Source organism: Opisthocomus hoazin, chromosome 8 (assembly GCF_030867145.1).
Source record: "Opisthocomus hoazin isolate bOpiHoa1 chromosome 8, bOpiHoa1.hap1, whole genome shotgun sequence".
NCBI classification, from domain to species: Eukaryota; Metazoa; Chordata; class Aves; order Opisthocomiformes; family Opisthocomidae; genus Opisthocomus; species Opisthocomus hoazin.
Window position 1 is genome coordinate 66,118,812 of NC_134421.1, and position 26,412 is coordinate 66,145,223.

At 47.1% G+C, this 26,412-nt stretch overlaps 1 protein-coding gene across 1 annotated transcript in view; it reads right to left on the reverse strand.

Moving 5' to 3' along the window:
- Positions 1-22,900, reverse strand: part of ELAPOR2 (endosome-lysosome associated apoptosis and autophagy regulator family member 2) — a 104,288-nt gene extending 81,388 nt beyond the window's left edge. The window contains exon 1 of the mRNA XM_075428779.1: positions 22,791-22,900. Coding sequence (XP_075284894.1) covers positions 22,791-22,895 — 105 coding nt within the window. The 5' untranslated portion in view covers positions 22,896-22,900. The remainder of the gene's footprint in view (positions 1-22,790) is intronic.
- Positions 22,901-26,412: the final 3,512 nt, after the last annotated feature.

The window sequence follows — 26,412 nt, forward strand, 5'->3', positions numbered from 1 at the left end:
TACCTGTGTGAGCCAGAGTTGCCGAAAAACACCATTTGTCATCAACTGATGCTTTCAAACATATTAATCTTACTACAGCTGCTACTTTTTATAAACTGTTAAAAGATTTACTGATAACTGGGTTATCTAGCAAAGATTGACAGCCCAAGGCTGTGGCGTGCCCTTTGGCCATGTGAAAGAACGGGAAGCCACGTGGTAAGGCCTGTATGTAGCACAAGTGGGTCTGAGCACCCCCAGGTTAACACAAACGGGCAGATCCTTCCCATCTGGTCCCCAGACGACATTTAACGCAAAAAACAGCATCCCTTTTATTAGTGCCCTGCTCCAGCACTTCTGGAACTAAAGATTCGGCATCCACAGCATCCACCCTCCCAGAGCCATGCTTCCTGGAGAAGGGGAACAGAGACCAAATCCCAAAGAGACGGACACCTTTTCCATGAATTCAGGAGTGTTCTTCTTGAGGTCTGTAGGACTGACAGGACTCCTCATCCACTGGTAGGATTCTTTACCCACTCCATGCTCCCATCCTCAACACCTCCTACCAGACACCTGATATTTGTGCACGGTCCCTTGCTTTCCTCTGCAACACCATGCAAGAAGATGCAGGAGGAACATGTTCAACCACACGCCCATTCAGAAACTGAATTTGCTGCTGAGAATTTAACCATGGATAGCAATCAACGCAGCAACCTGGGAAGTGATCAAATGCAAAACAGGGGTAAGTGCAAAGAATGATACAGCAGCGCGTCTCTTCCTACATGTAACACTTCACGTGCATCCACAAAGAGCTTTATAACATACAGGGATGATATTATACCAGATAAAAAGAATGCACTTTAACTACCAATAAATGGCTGCTTAGGTCAACCAAAAATAATGGGGTTTTTTATCCGATTTTATGATCTCCTCCAAAACATTATTTCTACAAAGTCTGGTGCAGCACACTAGTTCTATCATGATTTTCACTAACTAAAAAGTATTAACGTTTTCCAAGCACACATTACCCTTTCAGTACAAGACTCATTTCTATTCCCAGAAAATATCATTTTACCTTGACATTTCTAATTAAATGAAAAACATTGCTCATAGATAAATAATAAATGAGAGTGCAGGTGCTCTTTTCTGCATGGCAGAAGGGAATACAGAATTACTCATGAGTATGTATCCAAATGAAACTACTAGACCTGTCCACAACAGGCACATCTGGGTACCATAACAACTAGAGATTCACTGACTCATTTTCCACCCACTTTTCTCCAGTATCCCATCTAATCAATTGTATGGATTTATTTTTCTTCCTGAGGAGTCCTGTGATGAGTGAATATGACCAAAATGTACATCAAAAAATGAATGATGTTGTTCTTTGGACTGTAGGTAGTTTTAGTAGTCACTTTAGTTGAATGTTTTTCCCTGAACAGGAGAAACTGCTGTAAGCAATCAGAGATAATTCCGTCATTTCACCAGCTTGATTACTCATAATGGCACAGAAGAGTGAGTCAGGACTGTGACTCTATCAAATGTCTGGGAGGGCTGAAGATAACTGGCTTATAAACATCCTGAGTTCAGACTTTAGGCTTTGGCTTCGCATTAGGAAAAGGCATGTTCATTAGTGCTTAGAGCAACCACTGGGAATAGGGCTTACATATCCTGATCCATCGTCTGCCACCAGCCTGAGCTGTAGTGTGGCTTTGAGAGAATCACCGGGCCTCCCTCTTAAAATTCTCCATCTCTAATGGCTTAAAAACATCCTCTTCTAAAGCCCCCTTTTACAGGACACAGGTATTACAAGATACATGTGCAGACCGAGGTTTGTTAATGTCCTAATACACCAATGGTTAAGGGCTGCAGAATAGTATGCTATGCCTCACTGCTGGAAATGTGGAAAACTGAGAAGCAAAGCACAATTATTTACAGGCTGCTTAACTTCTAGACAGTAACGCAGGTTTCATGCCCATCCATTACCCTGTACATCAGAGAAGACAAATAGTTACAAAACTGAAACCATCCACCCATTATAAGAAAATTCAGACGCAGACCCCAGCTCTCCCGATCACGTTGGGAGCTTGTGTTGGGAGCCGCACAGCTGATGGTCTGAATCGACCCCACCGCTCTCGCAATTACGATGGCAGCTCAGGTGCCCACCATGGCCGCAGCTGCCTGGCTGCGGCACAGCACCAGCTCCCACCCTGGCGGGCCAGCACCCTCCTGACGGCATCAGAGGGAGCTGGAGCAAAGCGATAAACAACAGAGTGTGCTCCTCGTGGAAAATTAAGGGAACGCAGCCTTGCCTCTGAAAAATGTTAGTAATAAACTGCTAATATTACTTAACACCATTTCATCTAGCCTTACTGATTGGAAAGTTGTTAAGGCAGCAATTTAGGCTTAGTCACAAAAGGGCATAATTACAATTTCACTACGAATTCATAGTGAATGGATTCACTAACTAGCCAAAGCACTTCCTATCTGAATGCTCATCCTTCTTCAGATGATGGAGTCCAACACTCCTATCAGTAATTCCAGCTCCTTCTTAACTTACTCAGACAGGGTCAGCGCTTATATTGGACTTTTTGTTCCTTTCCCTCCTCATAGGCCATGACAGTATGGGGGGAGGGAGGGAACAATCACGCACTATTTTCTCTCCTCAAAATAATTAGCTCAAAGACCTAGGGATTGATTCAAAAAGCATCATCCAATAATGGAGAGAGAATGAGTCATCATTAAGTCTCCAGTTTCAGTAGCACATCACTTAATCCTAAAGGCAAAACAACAACAAACGAGCAAACAATTTCCTCTATCATTTTATTTTTATCACTTCTCCAGTAACAGAGAACAGGACCAGATTTTACCAGTGTTAACTAACTCTGCTGCTCTGGGAATAAAAGGCAAATACTGTGCTACCCTGCGTAGGAGGCTGAGAAACTGAGTTGTCAATTTTCCTCTTTTGTAGAATTAGAAGAAGAAATTATACCAGGCCATAATGTTGAGTGAAAATAACAGCTTTGACACTAAAATTGCCTGAAGGTGGGAAAATGATGCCCAGTTCTAGAGGTGAAACAGTTGAGATAAAACAACAGTGAGGTCATAATAATTAGAGACGAAGATTTCAAGACTGTCAACATATCTTTAAAAGCACAGCTAATTAATCCCCTAATGAGGAGGTGTGGAACACAAAGTTACTACCTATACCCTTAGCTGGAGGGTTCAGAGAACACTAGGATTATTTTATGGTAGATATTCCAAATAACTTCCCACCCAAGCGAGATGTTTAGGTAGCCCCTAAGCACACAAACCCTCACGTGCTTTGCTTAACGCCTGCCATGTGGTGATGGGGCTGCCCAAACCCCATGGACCAAGAGGGACTGGCACCAAACTGGAGAGCTGGACAGAGAGGAACCTCATGAAGTTCAGCAGTGGCAAGTGCAGGGTCCTGCACCTGGGGAGGAACAACCCCATGCATCAGTACAGGCTCAGGGCTGACCTGCTGGAGAGCAGCTCTGTGGAGAGGGACCTGGGTGTCCTGGGGGACGACAGGTTAACCATGAGCCAGCAGTGTGCCCTGGCTGCCAAGAAGGCCAATGGCATTCTGGGGTGCATCAAGAGGAGTGTGGCCAGTAGGTCGAGGGAGGTTCTCCTCTGCTTCTGCTCTGCCCTAGGGAGGCCCCATCTGCAGTACTCTGTCCAGTTTTGGGTTCCCCAGTTCAAGAAAGATGAGGAGCTACTGGAGAGAGTCCAGAGGGGGGGTACGAGGATGGTGAGGGGACTGGAGCATCTCTCCTACGAAGAAAGGCTGAGGGAGCTGGGCTTGTTCAGCCTGCAGAAGGCAGAGAGGAGATCTCATAAATGCTTATGAATATCTTAAGGGTGGGTGTCAGGAGGATGGGGCCAGACTCTTTTCAGTGGTGCCCAGCAACAGGACAAGGGGCAACGGGCACAAATTGAAGCATAAGAATTTCCATCTGAACACGAGGAAGAACTTCTTCCCTCTGAGGGTGACGGAGCACTGGAACAGGCTGCCCAAAGGGGTTGAGGGGTCTCCTTCTCCGAAGATATTCAAACCCGACCTGGACAAGGTCCTCTGCAGCCTGCTCTAGGTGACCGTGCTTCAGCAGGGGGATTGGACTAGATGATCTCCAGAGGCCCCTTCCAACCCCCACCATTCTGTGATTCTGTGCTCCTCCACGGTTCAGAGGTGATGATGGTGCCTGAGGCACAAGACATGAAAGGGCAGGCAAAAACCATGTCACAACACCCAGGGTGGTGAGGAGAGCGGTGAGGAGATGCCATCCATCAGGGCTCAGCATGGAGGTTAATGTTAAGCATGGGGACATTTGCATGGCTGAAGCTAGAAATCAACTGTGCAGTGAAATGTAACCAACATTAAAGTTTTGAAGAAGCTTTAGTCATTTGGAATTTCCCTAGGAATTCCAGTCAGGTTTATTTTACTCACTCTGAAGGCAAAAATGAAAATCTATTTGAATTAAAAATAGAACTCCAAAAGAATTCAGAATTTGTCCTAAAAATGGTCAGGATCAGGATAGAAGTAGTTCAGGGTTTTGTCCAAATGAAAAATAACACAGTAATATTTTAGCAGGAGTCAAGCATCTTGTGAAATTGCAAACTTGACATAAGACGCTTGATTTAGACCAACAACCCCAAAATTGTCTATCTTTGCCTGTACCTCTTGGTACATCTGTCTATTAACTGCAGGCAGATCCAACACATTGAGGAATGCAGTGCTCTGTCACATCGCCACCAGAGAACCCCACCTCTAAAGCCCAGTTTTATGGCTCCAGTCCAGGCTCTCACCTGAGTGCAGACTTTCCCACTACAATTTTGGAAACCTCAAGGACACCCCATAACAACAGATGGAAAAACAAGGATAAGACTTTCAGACACCAGTCTAAGTCTTCTCTAATTTCAATCAGTAGCAGAAACTCCACCCGTTTCAATGGAAACTAAACCAGACCAACATCAAATCCTTTGTAAAACCCTTTCCCCTTCCACATCCCTAAGACTCAAGATGTCAGTTTTTTCCATCATTAAGAAATCCACCATAATCAAGACACATAAAAGGTGCTGAGGAAACTCTGAACCTTGCTCTGCCAATGTGCTGGGAAGACGCAGCTTTGCAGGATGGAGTACGAGAGCCCGGGCTGGCAGCGCTCTCCATCGCGTGGGTAGGGATCTCAGCTGTGAGCAGGAACCCTGTAGTACCACATAGCACCAGCTCAGACTGGGAGCATGGGAACATCATTGTGCAGAAGGCTCAAAGTGCCATTTTTCAGAACCCAGTAGGAACAATCCTCTCTGAACTGCAACTGCATACACATAAGCCAGTCACATCTGCCATTACTTTTCATCTGTAAAATAAGGCTAGAAAATCTCTGCTCTGCTACAGAGCCACCTCAAGACAATATGTATAGCTTACAGTGAGGCACTGGAGTATTGTAGGATGGGGTCCCCACGTATGTACCACAGTCAGTCAGGAACTGGTTCCCCACGTAGTCTACAATCATTTAAAGTTTTCCCTCCGATAGCACCAAAATTAATTAATTTCTTTTTAAAATGAATTTTGTTTGCAACTCAATGAATATGGGTCAGTAGCAATAATATGGATCCTCCTTTTGCAAAAATGACAAAGACTTTCTGCTCTTCAACCCTCTGATCACACACCATGTTTCAGATGCCACTGTGGTAAATGAACAGCGTTATACTCTCCACACCTACTACTCACCCCAGCTCATCCCCTTCCCTGGAATACATTTAATATTTCGCTAACCTTTGCTAACCTGAGACATGTCAATTTGCCTTTCAGGATTCCCAGCACCAATCCTACGGATTTCTGATACACACTCATCCAGTTATAATGCTTAAACCACTCAGGGTCTTGCTCTTCGTGATCCAGAGGACCTTTCTCAGAGGGTTCTGCAATCTAAATACCATACTGGATTTGACTGTAAGGCCAGATTTTACTGTTTCTGGCCTTAAATAACAACTGCTTTGGAGGAGGTCAGCTACTTTGACACTAGCATTGTCTTTGGTGTGGAGCAAAGAAATTGGTGCGATCATTTTGTCACAGCTCTCCCACAAAATTCTTTAAAACACTTTATCCTTTGTAAAAAGCCGCTGAACGCGATGAGCCACAGCCAGACCTTACTTGTAATAGACTTGTCAGCAGCACTTTGGCTTACTACAGGGTAGCAGCATGTCATCTGCTGTCTCTGAACTGTAACATCGAGCGCTCACACAGCCTTTCATCCTCATAAAGCTCTACAAATATTAAAAGAGCCCAAAGGACAGTTCAGAGCCTTCCCTCTTGAAAATTAACCTCTATGAAAATGAATTCACTAAGGCTAAGTCCCTCTCACTTCTCATTTTTCTTCCCAGGAGTGTGTCAGTGGAAGTCCCTGGCACCAGGGCCCTTGGAAAGCAAATATTAAATCCTTCAACACTGGATGGCAGCTCCACCACCCAGTGAGACGACAGAGCCAGTGGGCAAGCCTCACGTCTATTCACACTGCACCAGGTTTCAGTTTCAGCTCTCTAGGAGTCAAAGCATGCTCTTGAATGCATTCACACAGTGTCCACACATCACACCCTTCATACATCTCCAAGACACAACTTTCCCAGCTCTCTGACTCTGCCATTGTCCACCATCATTGCTGGAAAAAGGCCAGCAGAAGAGGGATGGATCCATCTCATCCAGTTTCAGCCATCTACATGGTGGGACTTCTTGTGTGGTCAATAAGCATATGCGGAGGGTGGACTTAGTACAGGATAGGGTGGGATGTGAGTTGGAGATGGCAGTGTTTCCCACTGGAGAAGCACCACTCAGAGGGACGAATCCCACTCCATTTCACACACTGAAAGAAGCCCAACAACTCAGGTTCTAAAAAATCATGCTGTTTGCACATGTTAATTCAGATTGGGGTTTTCTTTAACAGAAAACCTGATTTTAACAGAAAATCTGACACTCTGAGTAGGCAGACATGGCTGACCCTTTCAAACACTGCTTTGCAAGCTTGCATCACACCTCAATTACCCCTTAAAACTCTGGTTTCATCTCAGTCAATCAGCCTTTCTTCTCAGGGATTTCCTCGGTGTCATTTACACAAGCTGAAGTTAATGCCACAACCAAAGCAGAAATCCTAATGATTCCTGTTGTCACATCACTCCCCCTTCTTCACCCCAGCTATCATGTCCCTTTCTCACAAGAGCAAGAGGGATGCAAGACTGCTGAACAAGGTAATGACACATCAGACTGTCCTGAGGAGCCACTCTGTATAAAGCTTCACAGCTCCCATGAGCAAGCTACAACAAAGCCCACAAAGTGGGCACGTCTGAACATGACATTACCTCCAAGTTCACACCTGCAGAAGAAAGGGCTGTGGTGAGACACATCCACCCAGTCGGGCTCTACAGCTCAGAAGGACTGAAGACATCCCCACTCCTCAGTCTTTCCCTCCTATGACACCCAAGCTTCCTACACAGCCCGCAACAGAAACTTAAAGATCTAATACAGAAATTAAGATTTAAGTCAAGGCAAGTGTCAGCAGAAAGGCAGAGAATCCCACTTGGACCCAGGTGCCCTCCAGACTGCCAGGCTTTCCCGGCCATCAGGAGGACATTTCTGATGAACCCAGAAATTAGGGGTTTGGGTTGTGGGGTTTTTAGTCCTTCAGTCTCAAGACCTAACAAATCCACCTGCAAATCTCTACTGTTTCTGAAGAAGATTTTAGACAAGGGTGATCAGGAGGTCATATTTTTTTCAGTGAGCTCCTAAATCTTCTAAAAAAAACAGTCCGCTAGAAGAGAAATATGAAGTGAAGAACATGGTGGTAAAGGATGTTTACAAACATACTCATCTTCGTTGCCCTGACATTATTGAGTCATCCAGTCTTTTAGTCATTCAGCAGTAATATTTGGACAGGTTTAATCCTGTTCCATAAAGTGAGTATTTTTCCATTAACTGCAATGAGCTTTCTATCAGTTTTTATAATCCTCCTCTTTTATTTACAGCCAAATAAACACAGTTTGCCAAACTGAGAATCACTTTTATTACTACCAACCTATACATGACAAATGTCCTTTATTATTCATGATGAGAAAATCTTACAGTTTAAGGGTTATCCATGATGGATTGTTTTCTTCTTTTTCTAAGAGTCTCACCCACTACAAGCATTTAAAGTCACATGTAACCATATTTTAAGTTTAATAGACACACACAACTTGTTGCTCAACTTCTTCGGTGATACTTTCACTATCTGTGGCAGCACACCTGTCATTATTTGACACTACCTACAAATATTCATCCCACTGTTTCATCTCGCTTTGCTTCCACCCAGCAAAACTCAGCTTCTCCAGGAGTAATCAGATCCCACTGTTTCCAGCCTTTTCAATGATAATGCCTTTTCCTGAGGTTATCTCTTCCAACGCAGGAAGCCCTATTTCAATATTAAATAAAAGCATTTAAAAATAACAGGTTTTTTCACTTATTCTTGTTTGTGACAAGAGGTTTTCAGGTCACTGCATGTGCAAGTTTGTGACAGAGAACAGGGTCACAGTGCTACTGGGCATGCCTTCACCTCAACCCAAAAAAGATCAGTCCTTTAAATGCCTCGCTGAAGTAGGCTCTCAGGGCTTAAGCCTGCAATATTGACGCCAGCTAGCTCAAAAGATCAAGCATTAACAGAGACATTAGGCTTAAGGAAAAAATGTCAAGTTTAATGCCAATATTCATGATCCCATGTGGGCCCATCAAAAGCAGAATTAATGGGCTACAGCTTTTTAACTAGCAATATTTAAGCATCCTATCCACAGCTTAAATACTTGCTTTGTTAACTACTGGGAATCTATCCCATATCCACTCAATAAAAAAGGGAAAAAGAGATGTAGTGCCTCCCACTTTTGATTTGATAGTATTTTCCCTCCCCCACTGTCATAAATTTCTACACACAAAGCCATAAAGGAGAAAACTCACTAAATCCTCATGTTTTGTTGTTCAGTACTCAACAGTCAGAGCACAAAGCAAATAAGCAGCCTTGCAGAGGGAACGATGACACATCAACTCCACATGCCACATTTGCAAGGAGTTTCCACAACCCTCTTCAGCCAAGAGCTGCGGGTGATGTCCATGCTGGCTACTGAAGCGTCTTCCAAGACCCCCATATGATGACACTGGTCCGCCCTTCCCTACGGGATGGAAAGCTTTGGGTACCGGTGGAAGATGTTCCCCACAGTGCTCGGAGACGCCAGGTGCTCAGGCACAGCCCGTGTGCCACGGGGCCATTGGGATGGACGGTCCCCAGACGGCCGGGTGCCCCTTGCGTGCTCTCTAACACACTAACAGAGCAGTGCCCAGACACATCGGCAGAGATCTGTTTGAACAAGGTCACTTCCATACACACAAACCACCCTTTTGTTTTCAGGAACATAAATTTTAGTGCCTATTTTTCATAAACATCAACTATACGGTACATCTTATGCAAACATTGTGTGCATATGGACACCAGATAAAGCCACCCACAGGATCTCAGCACAGCATACTCTAATTCACACACGCTGGCACTGTGTAATAAGCCAAAACGTTCTCCAAGAACAAGATTCGTATTTCACTGCAAATATGGTTAGGCTTTTTATTCAGAGCTACACAGTTATTACAGTTCAGAAGGCCTGACAGTATCAAAGTTGATCACAGTTCTAATTATAACTTTTAATATGCTGGATTTTATTCATTCCTCCTCCTTTTCAACCTTGATGTTTTATTCCCAGCTATTCAAGGCTTAAGACTCATATATGAAAAGCGAAGCTTCTGGTTTTTTGAGGACAGATGTTGCTGACTGTTGCCTGTTCAGAAGGTAATCTGCACAAAAAGAGTTTAGGATATAGCTATTTAATAGCCCAGAAGCAAACCCCAAGAAGGCAATTATCTAAGGTACCTGCAGTATCCCAACATATGTATTAAAGCCCCAGGGAAAATTGCTGCGTTTTTGTTTGTGAAGGAGTCAAGGCCATCAGCAGGTTCCAGACCTGAGATGGACAGCAACCAGATGAGCCAACTGCTTCAAGGCGACATAGCACATCTTGACCTCAGGCGGCCTCCGCTCAACAGATATACAAGCTTTCCCCAGGATTCCCCCAGACACTCAGCTTTCCATCTTCCAAGACAACTTTTTCCTTTTTATTTCTGCCCCTTACTCTCCTTCTGAACCCCCACATCAATGCTGTGCCCAGTTTCAGCAATTCCTTTAGCACCAGCCAAGTGAACCCACTTCTTGCCATGCCTTGTCACATCCTTTCTTTATCAGATGCAGGAAAAGATGACAAATTTTGGTCCCTTTCTGTATTCTCAAAATAAAGGACACAGCAAAAAACTCACTTCAGGTGCTCCTGAGATGTGTAGAGTCAAGAAACTAGAACTACATTAGACATAAAACAGCCGAGTAGGGCAAAATAATTTACCTCAGATGAAGACTTGAGCTGATAATTTCAGTGGGAAAAATATATCTATGTACTTGAGAAAAACAAGACAGATGGAGCAAATGTTAAGGTAAATATTATAGCATATTCATCTACGAGGCTCCTCCAATCTGAGTGAGCCATTTAGCGCAACACAAACATTTTCGGCCATGTGCAAGTGCATCCTAGAGCCTGTGCATCTCCTTCCGTCCGGCCACCAGCTCACTGAGCCACCGCTCTGAGCCAGGTTTAGCCTCTGCAGTTACAGTCTCCTAGGGGAAAACACATCTTCCAGCATTCAGTTCACAAACTATCGCCAAACCGCCCATCTCATCCTCACAGGGCTCCCAGAAGGTTCATGTGGAGCAGTATAAAGGAAATACAATTTTGCAAGTTGTCCGCTTTAATCTAGTGAGGACCTGAACTATGGCCAGATTTAAGCATCTGAGGAATCAATGAGGCCTGTTTCATTGCATTTCATCTCCAGCAGCAGAGTCCCACAGCACCATTCTGTCCAATACGCTACATCAATTAAATTTTAAAAAGTATATGAAAGGATATCACCAGTTAGTCTTAAAAAATTTGCTGAATGTATACAGAACAAAAGAAGTATTTTTACAAAAACCCACAAAAGACAGCATGCAATAAGCACCAAACTGACTTAACATTTAAATATTTTTAAAGAACACTAGTCAGTACATTTTTTTTTTCCACCATTGCACCTAAAGGAAAATCTTCGGTTTACTGGAAGTAAAATGTTTAAATTCAATAACCTATCTCAGTTATGTCAGAGTATTGACTCTGCAACTCACAGAATTCCCTGACCTTAATCCAGCATGGTATTTAAGCACAAACTTCATCTTAAATAAGGCACTGGCTTTTCGAACTTCAGTGAAATTATTCATGTACTTGAAACCGAGCACACGCATGAGCATTTTGCAAAGCTTCCCCTCCTGCCCCTCTGCTGTCGGTTATCAGTTTCCATTAGGGGTGCGAGCTTTTCCTACAGCACTAGGCAGCAGAAAAATATTAGAAAAGGAACAACACTGTTATTAGAAGGAAGTCTGGGTGATGCTCGCTCATCTGATCTTGTATCATTTTTCTGCCCTGTCACCTCCTCTGCAATTTCCTACCAAATTCATTTGCTCCGTATTTCCTTTTCTCTCTTGAGAGATGTTGCTACACAAAAAAAATATCCGCTTACTTCTTTGGCTTGCACAGGGCAGAAGCAGGGTACAGCTGCGAAAAGCCCAGCCCTCATTTCCTCACCCAGGTCTGTGTGCTCTTGGTGCGCTCCTCACCCAAGCCACGGGGACGGATGAGTCTGGCTCACTTCCGAGCTCAGCTCTTCCCTTCCAGATCCCGACTTCCTCAGAGGCCGAGATTCAGGCACAGCCAGGGAGAGACAGAGTGAAATAAACCTGCAGTGTGGAAGGGATCACCCCATAATATCCCAGTACAAAAGCTCCTCCACCAATATATATAGTCCTCAAAAGAACAGAGACAAAATCTACAGGTATTAGTAACTTCAGTGTCAATACACATTATTCGCACTAGAACTTGAACTTTGCCTAACTTCCTCAAGACAGGATTTCAACCAAAATGGTCCCATTGACAGAAAATGTGTTTATAACCAGGGCTTTAATTGTTGCACTTACACACAGTATTGCAAAGGCAGGATTCTGATAATGAAGAAAAGGCATGCTTCTTTCACTGAGCCCAACTCTTCCGTGGGGGGAAGTAAAAATAGAAATGATTTTATTGACTTTAGGCTTTGCTAAAGCTGCATTTACTTATATGAAGATCATGACTAGTTTCTGCTTTTTGCAAATACAAGTTTAACTCAGTAGTCTCCTGTGCGCGGAAAAAATCGCAAAACAAAAACCCGCCAGACTACAGAAAGACTGTGAACTGTTTCCTTCTCCCATTAGTTGTTTTTCAGTGTATGCTTTGCTGCCAATATCATGCAGCATTTTATTTGTTTGCTGACCAGATGGCTGAATATTTTCAAACATGAAAGAAAAAGCAACCCATCGCAAATAAGACATTATTTACAATTTTTAGCTGAAGCTTCATCAATACTCAACTTCAGGAATGCTGCATGTTTTGATGAATATTCCATTTTTTGAAGAGAAAAAAAAAAGACAAAAAGAGACTGATGACATCTGTAACACGAGAGGGAGGCCACGTTTGGGAGGTTTAGCTCAGGAACTTCTGCCTGACTTGCAACCACTTGTCTCAGGATAGGACCATGCCCTCTGTGAGTGCTTAACCGTGTTATGCGTCTGAGATAGCCCTGTTCACTGAACAAAGCAAGACCTTCAATCACAGCCTGACATGAAAAATATGTAACTGCATATTCTTATGAGGAAGCTTTATCCAATATTGCCCTCTTGGGTTGCCTTCAAGCCCACAGAGTCCATTGCCACTGCAAGAATAGCTAATAAATAAAACCGAGGACAAGCTACCAGCCCAAGGCAGCCTGGGCTAAGCAAATGATGGAGAAAATGCATCTTAGGTTTAACTCAGCCATCAGCTGCATTCAGCTCCTAGGCTCTCTGTATTCACGCTGCTAACCCCAGCCAAAACGATCTCCAGTAGCAGGGTCTAGCCAAGCCCTGTTCAGTCCACACTTCTCCTGAAATCCAGATTTACCCGTAGGGCTAAAGCAGCTTTTTGGGCAGCTAGAAATCCAAATCTGTTAGCATTTCTAATGCCACAAGCTTCTCTCTCGCATAGGACCAAGGCTGGGTGGAGGTATGAGCCGGGGGGGTGACAGCAGCAGGCAGAGCTTCGGCTGCAGCACCATTAAACCCTCTTCAAGGGGCAGGGTAACGCGTTATCGACAGGGCTGTATCAGTCAAATCAATCAGCAGTCACTCATCAGCCCGCGGGGCAGAGGACAGGGAAGAGATGAGAGTTTTGCTCGGGCACGGTTCCCGAGTCGTCCCTTACTATTGACTGCACCCGCGAGATACGATCCAGTCTACAACATGAAGAAAAGAAATGCACTCAAAGCTGCTTCTCCTGCCCAGATAACGCAGTCAGCCTGTAATCATGCACATTGTAACCAACCATAAATTGATACCCGCCTTTTTGCACTGGGAAATTAAATCCAAATACAAGGTCTAGCCCACTTGACACACATTTGCAATAAAATACAAGCTGATCATTACACGCAAGCTTATATGTCATCCTGCATACATCACAGACAGATATTTACACTGGCAGGGGCTTGATATTAATTATTCCCTGGATAAGAGGGGACTCTGCTGTGTGATAACGCACTTTCAGTAGGAAGCTGCTACCAGGCTAAACAATAAAACTCCTTACTCACTTGTAGTCCTCCAGAACTAAGGACCAAGGCTGCGCTCCTGCTGCGTTTCTATTTTAATTCAGCAGTTCAGAGGCAAAGATTTAGGTCCCTTCTCCAGTGTAATTAGGTCACTGCGGATTCCCAGCTCCACCACTGCGATGCCCCAGCCTTATCAAAACACCTTCACCCCCGCGGCTTACAGAGTGCTGCAAAGCAACCTTGTAGCTTGTGTAACAGCTAATGCAATGCAGTTACAGTGGAGATTAATTCCACTGGTGGGTCCAGATTAGTTTTATTTTACTTTAGATAACTAAAAGTTGAGCATCTACCTGACGTAAGCCAGAGTCCCTCTGTAGTCAGCAGAAGAAAACGGGCACATTCAGAAAAAAAATCACACCACCCTTTCAGGATGGGAAAAAATAGTCTTGAAGGGTGATTGTCTTCACAACTAGACATTTACATCAGACTAGATGCCTAACTTGTACAGTTAAAAGCAAGATAAGTACTGTTCTTAGTACGAAATGCTGGTTCTGCCCAGTGCTCATCTACTTCCACAACACCAGGATCTCATGCTTGGACTGTGCACGGATCATTGAGGCAAGTTTCCCCTTCATACTGGTTTTCTGCTGTCCTGAAGAACTACAAGGGTGCTACGTGCTCTCCTAACATGGTAGGTATTCAGGTAACTGCACCCAGTTACAGTCATCCCATGACAAAGCTGCCTCCACTTATCTTTACTGTCTAACTGGAGGACTACCATGGAAGTCCACCCACAGACCCTACTGCAGTGTCCCATCCCGTGCCAGCTTTCATGGGCAAATCCATGCCACGGAGCACGCTAACAAACCTTGGGGTGATCTGGACAGTTCGAGGACCAGAGCTCCTCGGGCCTGTCAGGTTCAGCAGGCTAGAGACTGCCTACAAAAGCAGGATATCGCCCCAATAATTTACCTTTATTTCCAGCCTGTGTGGTGCCCAACGAGGTGCCACTGGGCCTCTCCATCAGACTATCTACAGTGTAAATGCTGAAGTTGAATAATGGCAAAGTTTTTTAATCAAATCGTACTTTCAGTAACAGTCACCTAAAGCCTCCCAAAACCTCGAGTCAGGCATCATTGCTTCCACCCCATCAAATTCACACTACTTACTTAAGTGCCACAGGACGTTAAAACACTATGCAACTTAGCTCCAGTTCGTTTAACTTTCCAGATTTTCACTTTTCAAGGTTCACATTTTCCAATGCTTCTCTGCAGTACTGAGGTGCTGGCCTATCTTTTCTTCCGCCCACTTTTTCAATGCAAGCTGCAATTCCTGCATAACCACATGATGAGGTTTTAAGGAAATCTTTTCCCTTGTTTAGAAAAGCAGTTCAAGAGATTAGCAGGTCAGCATCACAATGAGCAATGCTGCAAACCAGCTTCTTTTCTTTTTTATTTAAAAGCTGGAACTAAAAAGTGATGACTCTTCAGAAAAGCCAGCAAACATTTACGCAGGGTTGGCTTTAAGTGCAGTTAAAAATACTGCAAAACAAAAAGATAGGGAATTGATTCTGTTTTATATTATGGCTCCTCTTAGCTAGCGTGAATGGGAATCTGATCATCAATCACAGCTATTTCAGCAGCAGTGCAGGGCTCAGTGCCGAACTGTTTGTAATACCTCGCCTGTGCATCCCTAAGAGGATTACTTGATGCTGGCAGGAGACGTTGTGCTGGTGCAGGACTGAGCAACGCCCCGGGATCCCCTGCCTCTCACCATGCAGGGGCCAACACAGAGCACAGCGGGCTTCCAGCCAAAAAAATGAGAATTCAGAGTCCTGGTGAATCCCATATTCAGCATCAAAAAGAGGCATTAATCGACAGAGTCACCCTGTCTGATCTTGTGGGAGAGAGTTGGCCTGGGTTCAGCTGTTACTCGAGCAGCTCTAGGGCAGACAGCGATTACCTTACCAACCAGCACACACTTGACATCCATCAAAAGGCAAGACAAGCAGCTCATCAGCAGGTCTTCAGCGCAAATGCTTGCCAAGAAAAGTGTGGCATGAAGAGCTGCATCGTTTCTCCACTCCAGTTCTACCCAGCAGCCTCCCCACAGCATCCCTGAGATGCACATCAGCTCATATTCCCTCCATGCAAACATAAATCTTGCTCGAAAGGAGTCTGGTTAGGGCCCCTGTTTCATTCCTTTCAAGAGAAATCTGAATTTTATAAAAATTAGATGAAATAAGACCAAACAGAAGGGAGAAGAAAAGAACTGTCTTGGGAATTCTTTCTTCTTCTTCATCTGCCTTAAGGAACCACACAGCTGGAGATAAAAAGCAGCTAACCAGAAACAAGCAGCATTTGATCAGCACAGCTGACCTGCCAGCAGGAGGGAGCCATGGATATAAAAGCCTGGGAAAAATCAGAAGTCATCCATTTCCAACGTATGTTTCTCAAAAGGCGTGGCACCACCCCTACACGTGTTTAAAACACGGCGGGCCTGTGTGAAGATCTTCCTTTGAGAAACTTCAGAGAGTAAGCACAAAACCAGAAGGATTTCACATGCTGCAAGAAAAGCTATAGGAAATTAACACTTTCAGAGTCAACAGCTGAGGTCTAAATCACCTTTACCCTTGAGTTTGCTGCTAAAAGTTTCCAGCTCAGCGCATTTTAGTTTTCTGGGACAGTATGACCAATTTAGACACTGATTTCCCTACTATTAAATGTATACTGTACTTTATCAAGCCAGCAGCAATTATGTTAATGGCATCTCCAGGTTTTGCACTCCCCCTCGGTTCTTCCTCTACCTTGGTTATCTGATGCATTTCCATTTTCTGACCATATTCACTACATCAAAAATACCTCTAAGCATGTTCAGGTCAGTTCCAACCTCAGAGGAAAAGTTCATCCTTTCCCCAAAGCAGGGTTTTTTCATCAAATTGGATCATGAGATTAGCATTAGTAACCCACTTTGGTAATTATTATACATAAAATAGCTTTTTTGGCTGTGTCTACCCAGGTAACTAGAAGAGGGCCAGGGATCTGTCCAGTGTCATCGGCTGGCTCACCGTGTTCACATAAACCTCTTTTCCTGATGCTCCTGTACTCGGCAGGATGGGCACATCCTTTTCACCAATCCCAAACACCCTGAGCCACTTTCCTGCAGATTATCCCTGGAAAATATTTGCACCTCTAAGGTGGAACAAAATCTAAACAAATGAAATTTGAGCTTCCCAGCATTTTCACCACCAAGTAATACATTTCCTATAATTTCTGGAGATACTTCTCAACAATCTTGAAGTATCACCTTAAGCCTTCTCTGTTCCCTGACCTGTTCCCAAACATTGCTTCTTTCCTATCTCAAGCACGAGGCACTCAAGGCTGCCTCTCTTGTTACCAACCCTTATCTAATCTCCACTTTCTAAATTTTTTTTCTTCTTAACTGGTGCTTACCGCTTTCTTCAGCAAGGGTCGATAGCAACCTACATGCAGGACGTGGGGGAAGCCTGCTCTGATGGCATCTCCCTGTTGCCCACAGGGCAAGCCCTGCAAGTCCTGATAACCCCTGGCTCTGCCCCACGGCCGTTGCAGTCGGTGGGAGCCCTGCCAGCATCTTCACTGAGCACAGAGCCAGACTTGCAGGCAAGGGTTTCCTTTCAAGCGATTCCAGCATTTCTGACCCAGGTCATCAGCTGGCATAAAGCAATGCACAGGACTCTTATATCTTTGCCAACCAACACCCAGTGGAAAACGTGGCCTGGAGGAGGCAGCTGAGAACCCAAATCACTGCGTATGCCCATTCCGGCACCCGGCTTGCTGATGGTCCCCGCCAGCACCATGCAAGGATGCGTCAGGAATCCCAGCAGAGCTCCTGTCCTCGCTCGCCCTCTCTAAATCTACACCAGCTATAAGGAATAAAGGGAAGAAAAAAACTGAAAATAAAATCATGGGCTTTTTTACAGATGCTAAATACTCATCCTGAATGATCAAGTGGTGTTTGATGGTGGAAGAAATGCAATCTTCTGTTGGTTTAATGTCTACTAGTCTTTTGAGTTTATGGTCTGTTATAGCAGTTTCTGCCATGCCTAATTTTCTTGAATCATTATGACCATGGCTCACTTTCCATTTTTTATGCCAGCATCTGTCCTTCTTCTCAGGTTTCAAATTCCAACACTTCACCGGTTTCTCCTGTGCTTCCCCCCACCTCCCGCCTTGGTGTGCCTACGTGCTGCGGTAGCAATGCTTACTGCTGCGGTACCTGTGTGTCGGCATCTGTCTTCTCATCTTTTATGCACCTGTTTCCACTCCATCGACTTTATTCTCAGCAGTTTTATAGCATGGGTTTTGCTCTTCTTTCCTCATTTTTATGACCCTCCATCACCATGGAAAATGGAAGCTGTACATTTCTCTTTTCACCTCAAAGACATAAGTCTGCATAGCACGAGGTGATAAAAATAATATGATCTGTCTAGGAATCTTTCCACAGCCTCTTCTGCTGACTATGAATTGCTCATAAATTAAGAGTCTAAGATCTTTCAGAGTGCTTAGAAACCAAGGAATACAGCACTGGATCACCCCAGCAGCTGGTACAGACAGCTTCTGCTTTGTTGCCAAAATAGCCAGTGCAGATGCTTCAGTGAAAGGGACAAGGATACCAGTAAGGGACAGTGAGGGAACCAACGTAGAAAAAGGATTCCTTCCTAAATGTTTAGCAATGAGCTAATCCCTTCAGAGATTTTCAGGCCAACAGAGACTAAATGAATCCCAGAGATCAAGAAGCCACAGAGGTTTACAGTTACATGAAAATAAAAATGTATTATCTTTTAACAATAATAACATTTAGCTTTTGAAGTGCACAGAAAGCCTTTTTATTTCTACCTTATCCTCAAGATTTGCATCTCATTAATTTTTCTCTACCCCGTGCATTAATGCATGTTCTTCTACCTCTTCCTCCCTCAAGTTACTCCCCTCCTACTCAGACAGCACCACCCTCTGCCGTGATCACTGCAGGGTTATTAACCAGTTAAAGAACAAACACAACGTTCACCGTCACTAATGATAAAGCACAAAACCAGTCTTACATGTTTTATTCTTTTTTTTTTTTTTTATCATCCATCCAACTTATTTCACCATGAGCACACAGGCTGTCTCTACAGAGCCACCCGCAATGACCCCAACGCTTTCCCCAAGCAGGTGCAGTTCATTTACAGCATAAAAGTGTACGAGATGCTCAGATTCCTTCCAGCAGACATCCTGGTTCTTTCTGCCACATATATTTGGTGACAGGCATGCTGACTTTTATCTAGCTTTGTGACATAGCATCCTGCCAAAACTGGCATGTATCTTCCCTCCATCCTTTACATGGAATGACAGAACTTCACCTTGCTTCCCAGGATGCTTAGCTTAGTACCTAGCATTTTGATTTAACATACCAATATACTTAAAATACTTCACATTTAACTTACATTCCATTTTTTAACCTTTTCTCATAATGAAAATTGACATTATTTCAACATACTCATTCCACTGTACTTGACACAGTTTCGAGTTCATGCTTCCCCTCCCTCCTTAAGACTTCATTGGCTTTGTCTTGCAAGTGACTTTATAAAAGATTTTTCATGTCCAAATAAATTTTTTCTATCATTTTTATCTCCTCCAGAAGTATTCCAGCAGACTAGCACAAACATACTTTCCCTGCTAAAAGGCATTTAGCATTACCATTTCCATTCAGTTCGTCACTTTATAATTCTATATTTGGCTTACCTGCCTACTGAAACAGCAGGTAAACCATCCAATGCAGCAGAATCACATTTATTATCTGTATTTAAAACATATCTGTTGGATCCCAATATGCATAGTGACCTGGTGTCAAACAGGGTATAAGAAAGAAAGCATTTTTGCCAGTAGGTCGGACACTCCATCTCTCTCTTTGCAAACAATTTGGCTGAATGGGAAGTAAGAGAAGAGTCACGCTGTGATTTATTTTTTTTTTACAGTTGCGCAGGCAACAGAGGGAAAGAAATGATGCAGTGAAGAAAAGATCCACTTAGGCTGAGTATCAGTTAAAACGTCCTAAAAGCAAAATCTGTTCAGATTTGGGCGAGTCTCTAAGGGGAAGCTGAAGAAGACTCATTCAGCTGGCAAATTTCGAAAAAGCACCAAACACTGAAAAATAAGATATAACAAAGATGCTCCCTGCAGTGGCAGGGGGATAGGCATGAATGTCTCATCATTTCCATCATAATAGCTAAATGTGTATTTAATGCCAGCAAAAAGCATGGGTGTCAGCAACTCCGCTCGAAGTCATCATTTATGCAACACATGAAACATTTGCATTGGCACCCTGCTCATCACTGGCGTAAGCAGAAAGAGCTCACCAAGCAGTTATTCTTCTACCACTGTCCTAATTCGAGGTACCAAGTCACCAGAAGCACAGGATACAGCAGTGAGTCTCCCCAGCTTCTGCACCCCAGAGGTACCCCGGCCATCCAAGCCCAGAGCCTCCCTCCATCTCTGGGAGATGCACCTAATGCAACTTCAACCTAGCTGCTAGCATCGCAGCGCTCAGCGAAAGCTCATGATGGGAATGGACATCAAGCCTGGACCAAACACTGTTATGCCAGAAGCTTATGGCTGTGTTAATTTACTCCAGATACCCCTGGGAATACTCACTCGAGCTGCTCGTACATTTGGTTTGCAGCACAAACGTACCTTTCCTAAAGTGCTGAACTACTACAGTCCCTGATGAAAGAAGGCAATGACAAAAAGGTTTCTGGAAAGTGACATTGCTATACATTATTATTTTTACTATCTCTGTAATCAGAGCACCACAAAGCCTCAGGCACAGCCAGAGAATCCCACTGCTCCAAACACTGTACTGGCGCAGAAATCTCACACGCTGGCAGATATCCGTATTTTTCATAACAGTGAGGAAACAGAAAAACAAGCTGTCAAGTAAGGAGGGGGGAAAAAAAGTGCAGCTAAAGGAAAGGTCTGCTATAGATTCAAAATTAACTACCTGCCAGCCCGTTAAGCCTGGTGCTTCTCAAGCCTTTTGGGTATAAAACAGTAAGATCTTTACCAAGTCTTCAAAGGACTGCAGTACCCTCCAAGAGGCTGTGCTTTCTCATTGCGCGACTTCATCCGTGTCGGAGTCTGCCCAAGCCAGACTCCGTCACAGCGGGAGCTGTTGTGATTTTAATGGCAATACATCCAGATTGCTCAAATTAGGCTGAATTAGGGCAAATGGCAAAGTTTTGAGACCGACACGTAATAGCCAGGTATTAGCCATATTCTATGTGAACTATTAACTTTAGTTCGTCCCTTCTGTAAATCAGCTGATCTGTTCCCTTCTGTAAATCTGCTGGTTCTTGCAAGCTTTTTTTTTTCCCCCTCTCCATCCAGACATATTTGTAATTATATTGCCCGGGACACATGGTTGCACGGCTGCACACACACCAGCACAAGTAACCTACAGCTTTTCAACCATGTGAGTGAGGGACGTCTCTGTCTCAGAGAGCATTCAGATGAAACTAAAGTAAAACAACATTGCCCATCCTTCTGAAAAGAAAGCCAAAGCCCTCCAGTCCAGATCCACAGGGGCACACAAGTGGGGCTCAGGAGAGAACTCGCACACCTAAAGCCCCGTATGCAATGCTCAGAATGCCATCTCTAGCCTTTGGTACCTCTGCTGAGATTCAGCTGTCGCCTTTAACCATCTGCAGAGATTCAGCTTTTTAAGCACAGACTTTGGGATGAGATCAGCTCTCGAAGGGCCTGTTTCCCTTCGCTAGCTGAAAAGCGAGACAGGTAATTCAGAGCAGGTTGGCTACATAGGTCCCCTCTCTGAGAGTGACCAATCTTTAGGAGAAACACGACCAAAACAGCCACCGATTTTGGTCTCCCATGCATTCCCCTGCTGCAAGTTTCCCCATGCTAGACTAACACTGAGCTCTCCCTCTGAGGCTCTGCTACTTGGAGACAAAAAGCAGATTCAACAGGCAAAGAGGGAATATTCTCCGGGTCAGGGATGCCCTCTTCCACCATGGGCAGGAGACAGCCGAGGAGGTCCCAAGCATGGATCAGGACCCTCCGCCAGCCGAGTGCTCCGACCCAGCCGCAGCCACCCACCCCCAACCAGTCAGAGGATATACAAGTTATTTCTTGCTCAGCAGTGCAACTGCAGTAGGAGAGCTGAGGAAGCTCTGTTCCCATCCTCGGAGGGGCTGCAGAAAGGGCACCGACTGCTGCCAGCCTGCTGACAGGTTTCTGCTTGCCGGAGCAGTGCCTTGGCCGCCGAGACCTGTGTTGGGGAGATGGTACCCAGCCTCCTCACCCCCTACACCTAGATTTAAACCACGGGGAAGACCCACTCGCTCTCTGAAAGCATCCGGGAGGATCTCTCCGCACGGAGGAGAGAGGATGGAAGCCGCGGGGCAGGGGCTCAGCCCCGGTCCCCTCCGTCGAGGCTCCTCTGGGCTTCCCAGGGCTCGGCATCCCCGTCCGGGCTCCCGCGCCCTGCGCAGCCCGGCACAGCGGTCCCGGCTCCCAGGACACCGAGCCCCTCCCGCTTCGGGTTTTCCCAGCTGGGGAGAGGCAGAAAGTTTCTCTCCCCGTGTCACACAGACGGCTCGGCTGGGGCACCCCGGACTGGAGCAGGGGGTCGGGACGGCATCGCCACCCCCCCGCCCCCCGTTACTCTCCCCCTTTTGCACTGATTTCACGCGGTATTTAGGAAAACAGCGAGGGCAGCTGAGACCCCCTCGCCTGGACAAGGACTCTGCTATTTCCACGCAGCGCAGGGAGCAGCGACCACCGCGGGGGGGGCTTCGGTCGGGGGGGTGGGAGGGGGGCTTGGCCGCGGCTGAGGGTCCTTCTCCGTGGGTCCGACCCACGGACAGCAGCGACAACCAGCAATACCCCCCCCTCCCGGGGTGCCACCCTCCACCCCAGCCGGTGCATGCCCCCCCCCAAGCCCCCACCCCGTCCCTGTGGATGGGGAAAACCCCAGAGGAGGGGGGGGGGGGGAAAAATCTCACCTCTTCGCAGGGCGGCAGCTGCAGGGCGGCCGCCTGCCAGCCCAGCAACCAGCAGCACACCCAGGCGCTCCCCGGGCACCCCCGCCGCATCCTCATCCTCCTCATCCTCCTCATCCTCCGCCCCCGAGCACCCCCGCAGCCCTTCCCCGCGCCGCAGCCGGGGCCGGGGGGGGCCTGGCCGCCCCCCGCCCCTCCCGGAGACCTCCCCGCCCCGGTCGGGCTGGCCCTGGCCCTGCGCCCCGCCCGCAGCCGGGCATAACCCCGGGGGCTGGCACCGACCGCAGCGGCCCCCCGGCCGCCCGCTCCCGGCAGCCGGCACCGCCACAGCCGGGAGGAGGGGCCCGGAGGAGGAGGAGGAGGAGGAGGAGGAGGAAGGCAGCGCAGGCGCACGCTGCCGCCGCTCCTCCAGCCCCGGCGTGGGGAGCGGGAGCGGGGCAGCAGCCTCCCGGCTCCGTCTGCCCGGTCCCGAAGGCTCTGTGGGGTGGGGGGAGCCCCCCTGCCACGTCCCTGTGCGCGGCCGGGCCGGGCGGTGCGGGGTGCTCGCACCCATCTCACTGAGCCAGGGTGGTGGGGGCTGGGAGGGACCTCTGGGGATCACCCAGCCCAACCCCGCTGCCGAAGCAGGGTCACCTACAGCAGGCTGCACAGGACCTTGTCCAGGTGGGTCTTGAATATCTCCACAGAAGGAGACTCCACAGCCTCCCTGGGCAGCCTGTTCCAGGGCTCCGTCACCCTCAGAGGGAAGAAGTTCTTCCTCATGTTCAGACGGAGCTTCCTGTGCCTCAGTTTGTGCCCATTGCCCCTTGACCTGTCACTGAACACCACTGGAAGAGTCTGGCCCTGTCCTGTTGCTGACACCCACCCTTAAGATACTTGTAGGCATTTCTAAGGTCCTTCTCAGCCTTCTCCGGGCTGAACAAGCCCAGCTCCCTCAGCTTCTCCTCATAGGAGAGATGCTCCAGGCCCCTCACCATCCTCGTAGCCCTCCTCTGGACTCTCTCCAGTAGCTCCTCATCTTTCTTGAACTGCGGAGCCCAGAACTGGACACAGTACTCCAGATGGGGCCTCCCTAGGGCAGAGCAGAAGCAGAGGAGAACCTCCCTCGACCTGCTGGCCACAATCCTCTTAATGCACCGCAGGATCCCATTAGCCTTCTTGGCAGCCAGGGCACACTGCTGGCTCATGGTCAACTTGTCATCCACCAGCACTCCCAGTCCCTCTCCACAGAGCTGCTTCACAGAATCACACAATCACAGAATCACAGAATAGTAGGGGTTGGAAGGGACCTCTGTGGGTCATCTAGTCCAACCCCCCCGCCGAAGCAGGGTCGCCTACAGCAGGCTGCACAGGACCTTGTCCAGGCGGGTCTTGAATATCTCCAGAGAAGGAGACTCCACAACCTCCCTGGGCAGCCTGTTCCAGTGCTCCGTCACCCTCAGAGAGAAGAAGTTCCTCCTCATGTTCAGACGGAACTTCCTGTGCCTCAGTTTGTGCCCATTACCCCTTGTCCTGTCACTGGGCACCACTGAAAAGAGCTTGGCCCCATCCTCCTGACACCCACCCTTCAGATATTTGTAGGCATTTATAAGGTCCCCTCGCAGCCTTCTCTTCTTCAGGCTGAACAAGCCCAGTTCCCTCAACCTCTCCTCGTAGTGGAGATGCTCCAGTCCCCTCACCATCCTTGTAGCCCTCCGCTGGACTCTCTCCAGTAGCTCTTCATCCTTCTTGAACTGGGGAGCCCAGAACTGGACACAGTACTCCAGATGAGGCCTCACCAGGGCAGTGTAGAGGGGAAGGAGAACCTCCCTTGTCCTGTTGGCCACACTCTTCTTGATGCACCCCAGGATCCCATTGGCCTTCTTGGCAGCCAGGGCACACTGCTGGCTCATAGTTAACCTGTCGTCCACCAGGACACCCAGGTCCCTCTCCGCAGAGCTGCTCTCCAGCAGGTCCACCCCAAGCCTGTACTGGTGCATGAGGTTGTTCCTCCCCAGGTGCAGGACCCTGCACTTGCCCTTGTTGAACCTCATCAGGTTCCTCTCTGCCCAGCTTTCCAGCCTATCCAGGTCACGCTGAATGGCAGCACAGCCTTCCGGTGTATCTACCACACCTCCCAGTTTGGTGTCGTCAGCAAACTTGCTGAGGGTACATTCTAACTCTTCATCCAGGTCGTTGATGAAGAAGTTAAACAAGACTGGGCCCAGTACTGACCCCTGAGGGACACCACTAGTTACCAGCCTCCAGCTAGACTCAGCGCCGCTGATGACAACCCTCTGAGTTCTGCCATTCAGCCAGTTCTCTATCCACTTCACCGACCACTCATCCAGCCCACACTTCCTCAGCTTCCCCAGGAGGATATCATGGGAGACTGTGTCGAAAGCCTTGCTGAAGTCAAGGTAGATAACATCCACAGCTCTCCCTTCGTCTACCCAGCCAGTCATGTCATCATAGAAAGCCAGTCATGTCATCATAGGATGGTGAGGGGACTGGAGCATCTCCACTACGAGGAGAGGTTGAGGGAACTGGGCTTGTTCAGCCTGAAGAAGAGAAGGCTGCGAGGGGACCTTATAAATGCCTACAAATATCTGAAGGGTGGGTGTCAGGAGGATGGGGCCAAGCTCTTTTCAGTGGTGCCCAGTGACAGGACAAGGGGTAATGGGCACAAACTGAGGCACAGGAAGTTCCGTCTGAACATGAGGAGGAACTTCTTCTCTCTGAGGGTGACGGAGCACTGGAACAGGCTGCCCAGGGAGGTTGTGGAGTCTCCTTCTCTGGAGATATTCAAGACCCGCCTGGACAAGGTCCTGTGCAGCCTGCTGTAGGCGACCATGCTTCGGCGGGGGGGTTGGACTAGATGACCCACAGAGGTCCCTTCCAACCCCTACTATTCTGTGATTCTGTGATTCTGTGAAAGCTATCAGATTGGTCAGGCATGATTTCCCCTTGGTGAATCCATGCTGACTACTCCTGATAACCTTCTTTTCTTCCACTTGCTTGATGATGGCCTCCAGGATAAGCTGCTCCATCACCTTTCCCGGGATGGAGGTGAGGCTGACCGGCCTGTAGTTCCCTGGGTCCTCCTTCTTGCCCTTTTTGAAGATTGGAGTGACATTGGCCTTTCTCCAGTCCTCGGGCACCTCTCCAGTCCTCCAGGACCTCTCAAAGATGATGGAGAGTGGCTCAGCAATGACATCCGCCAGCTCCCTCAGCACTCGTGGGTGCATTCCGTCGGGGCCCATGGATTTGTGGACATCCAGATCGCTTAAGCGATCCCTCACACAGTCCTCCTCGACCAAGGGAAAGTCGTCCTCTCTGTAGGCTTCTTCTCTTACCTCCGGGGCCTGGGATTCCTGAGGGCCAGTCTTAGCACTGAAGACTGAAGCAAAGAAGGCATTCATTAGCTCTGCCTTCTCCGCATCCTCCGTCACCAGGACACCCGCCTCATTCAGCAGCGGCCCCACGTTGTCCCTAGCCTTCCTTTTGCTGCTGATGTAGTTGAAGAAGCCCTTCTTGTTGTTTTTGACATCCCTTGCCAGCTTCAATTCCAGGTGAGCCTTGGCCTTCCTCGTCGCATCCCTGCATGCTCTCACTACGTTTCTGTACTCTTCCCAGGTGGCCTGTC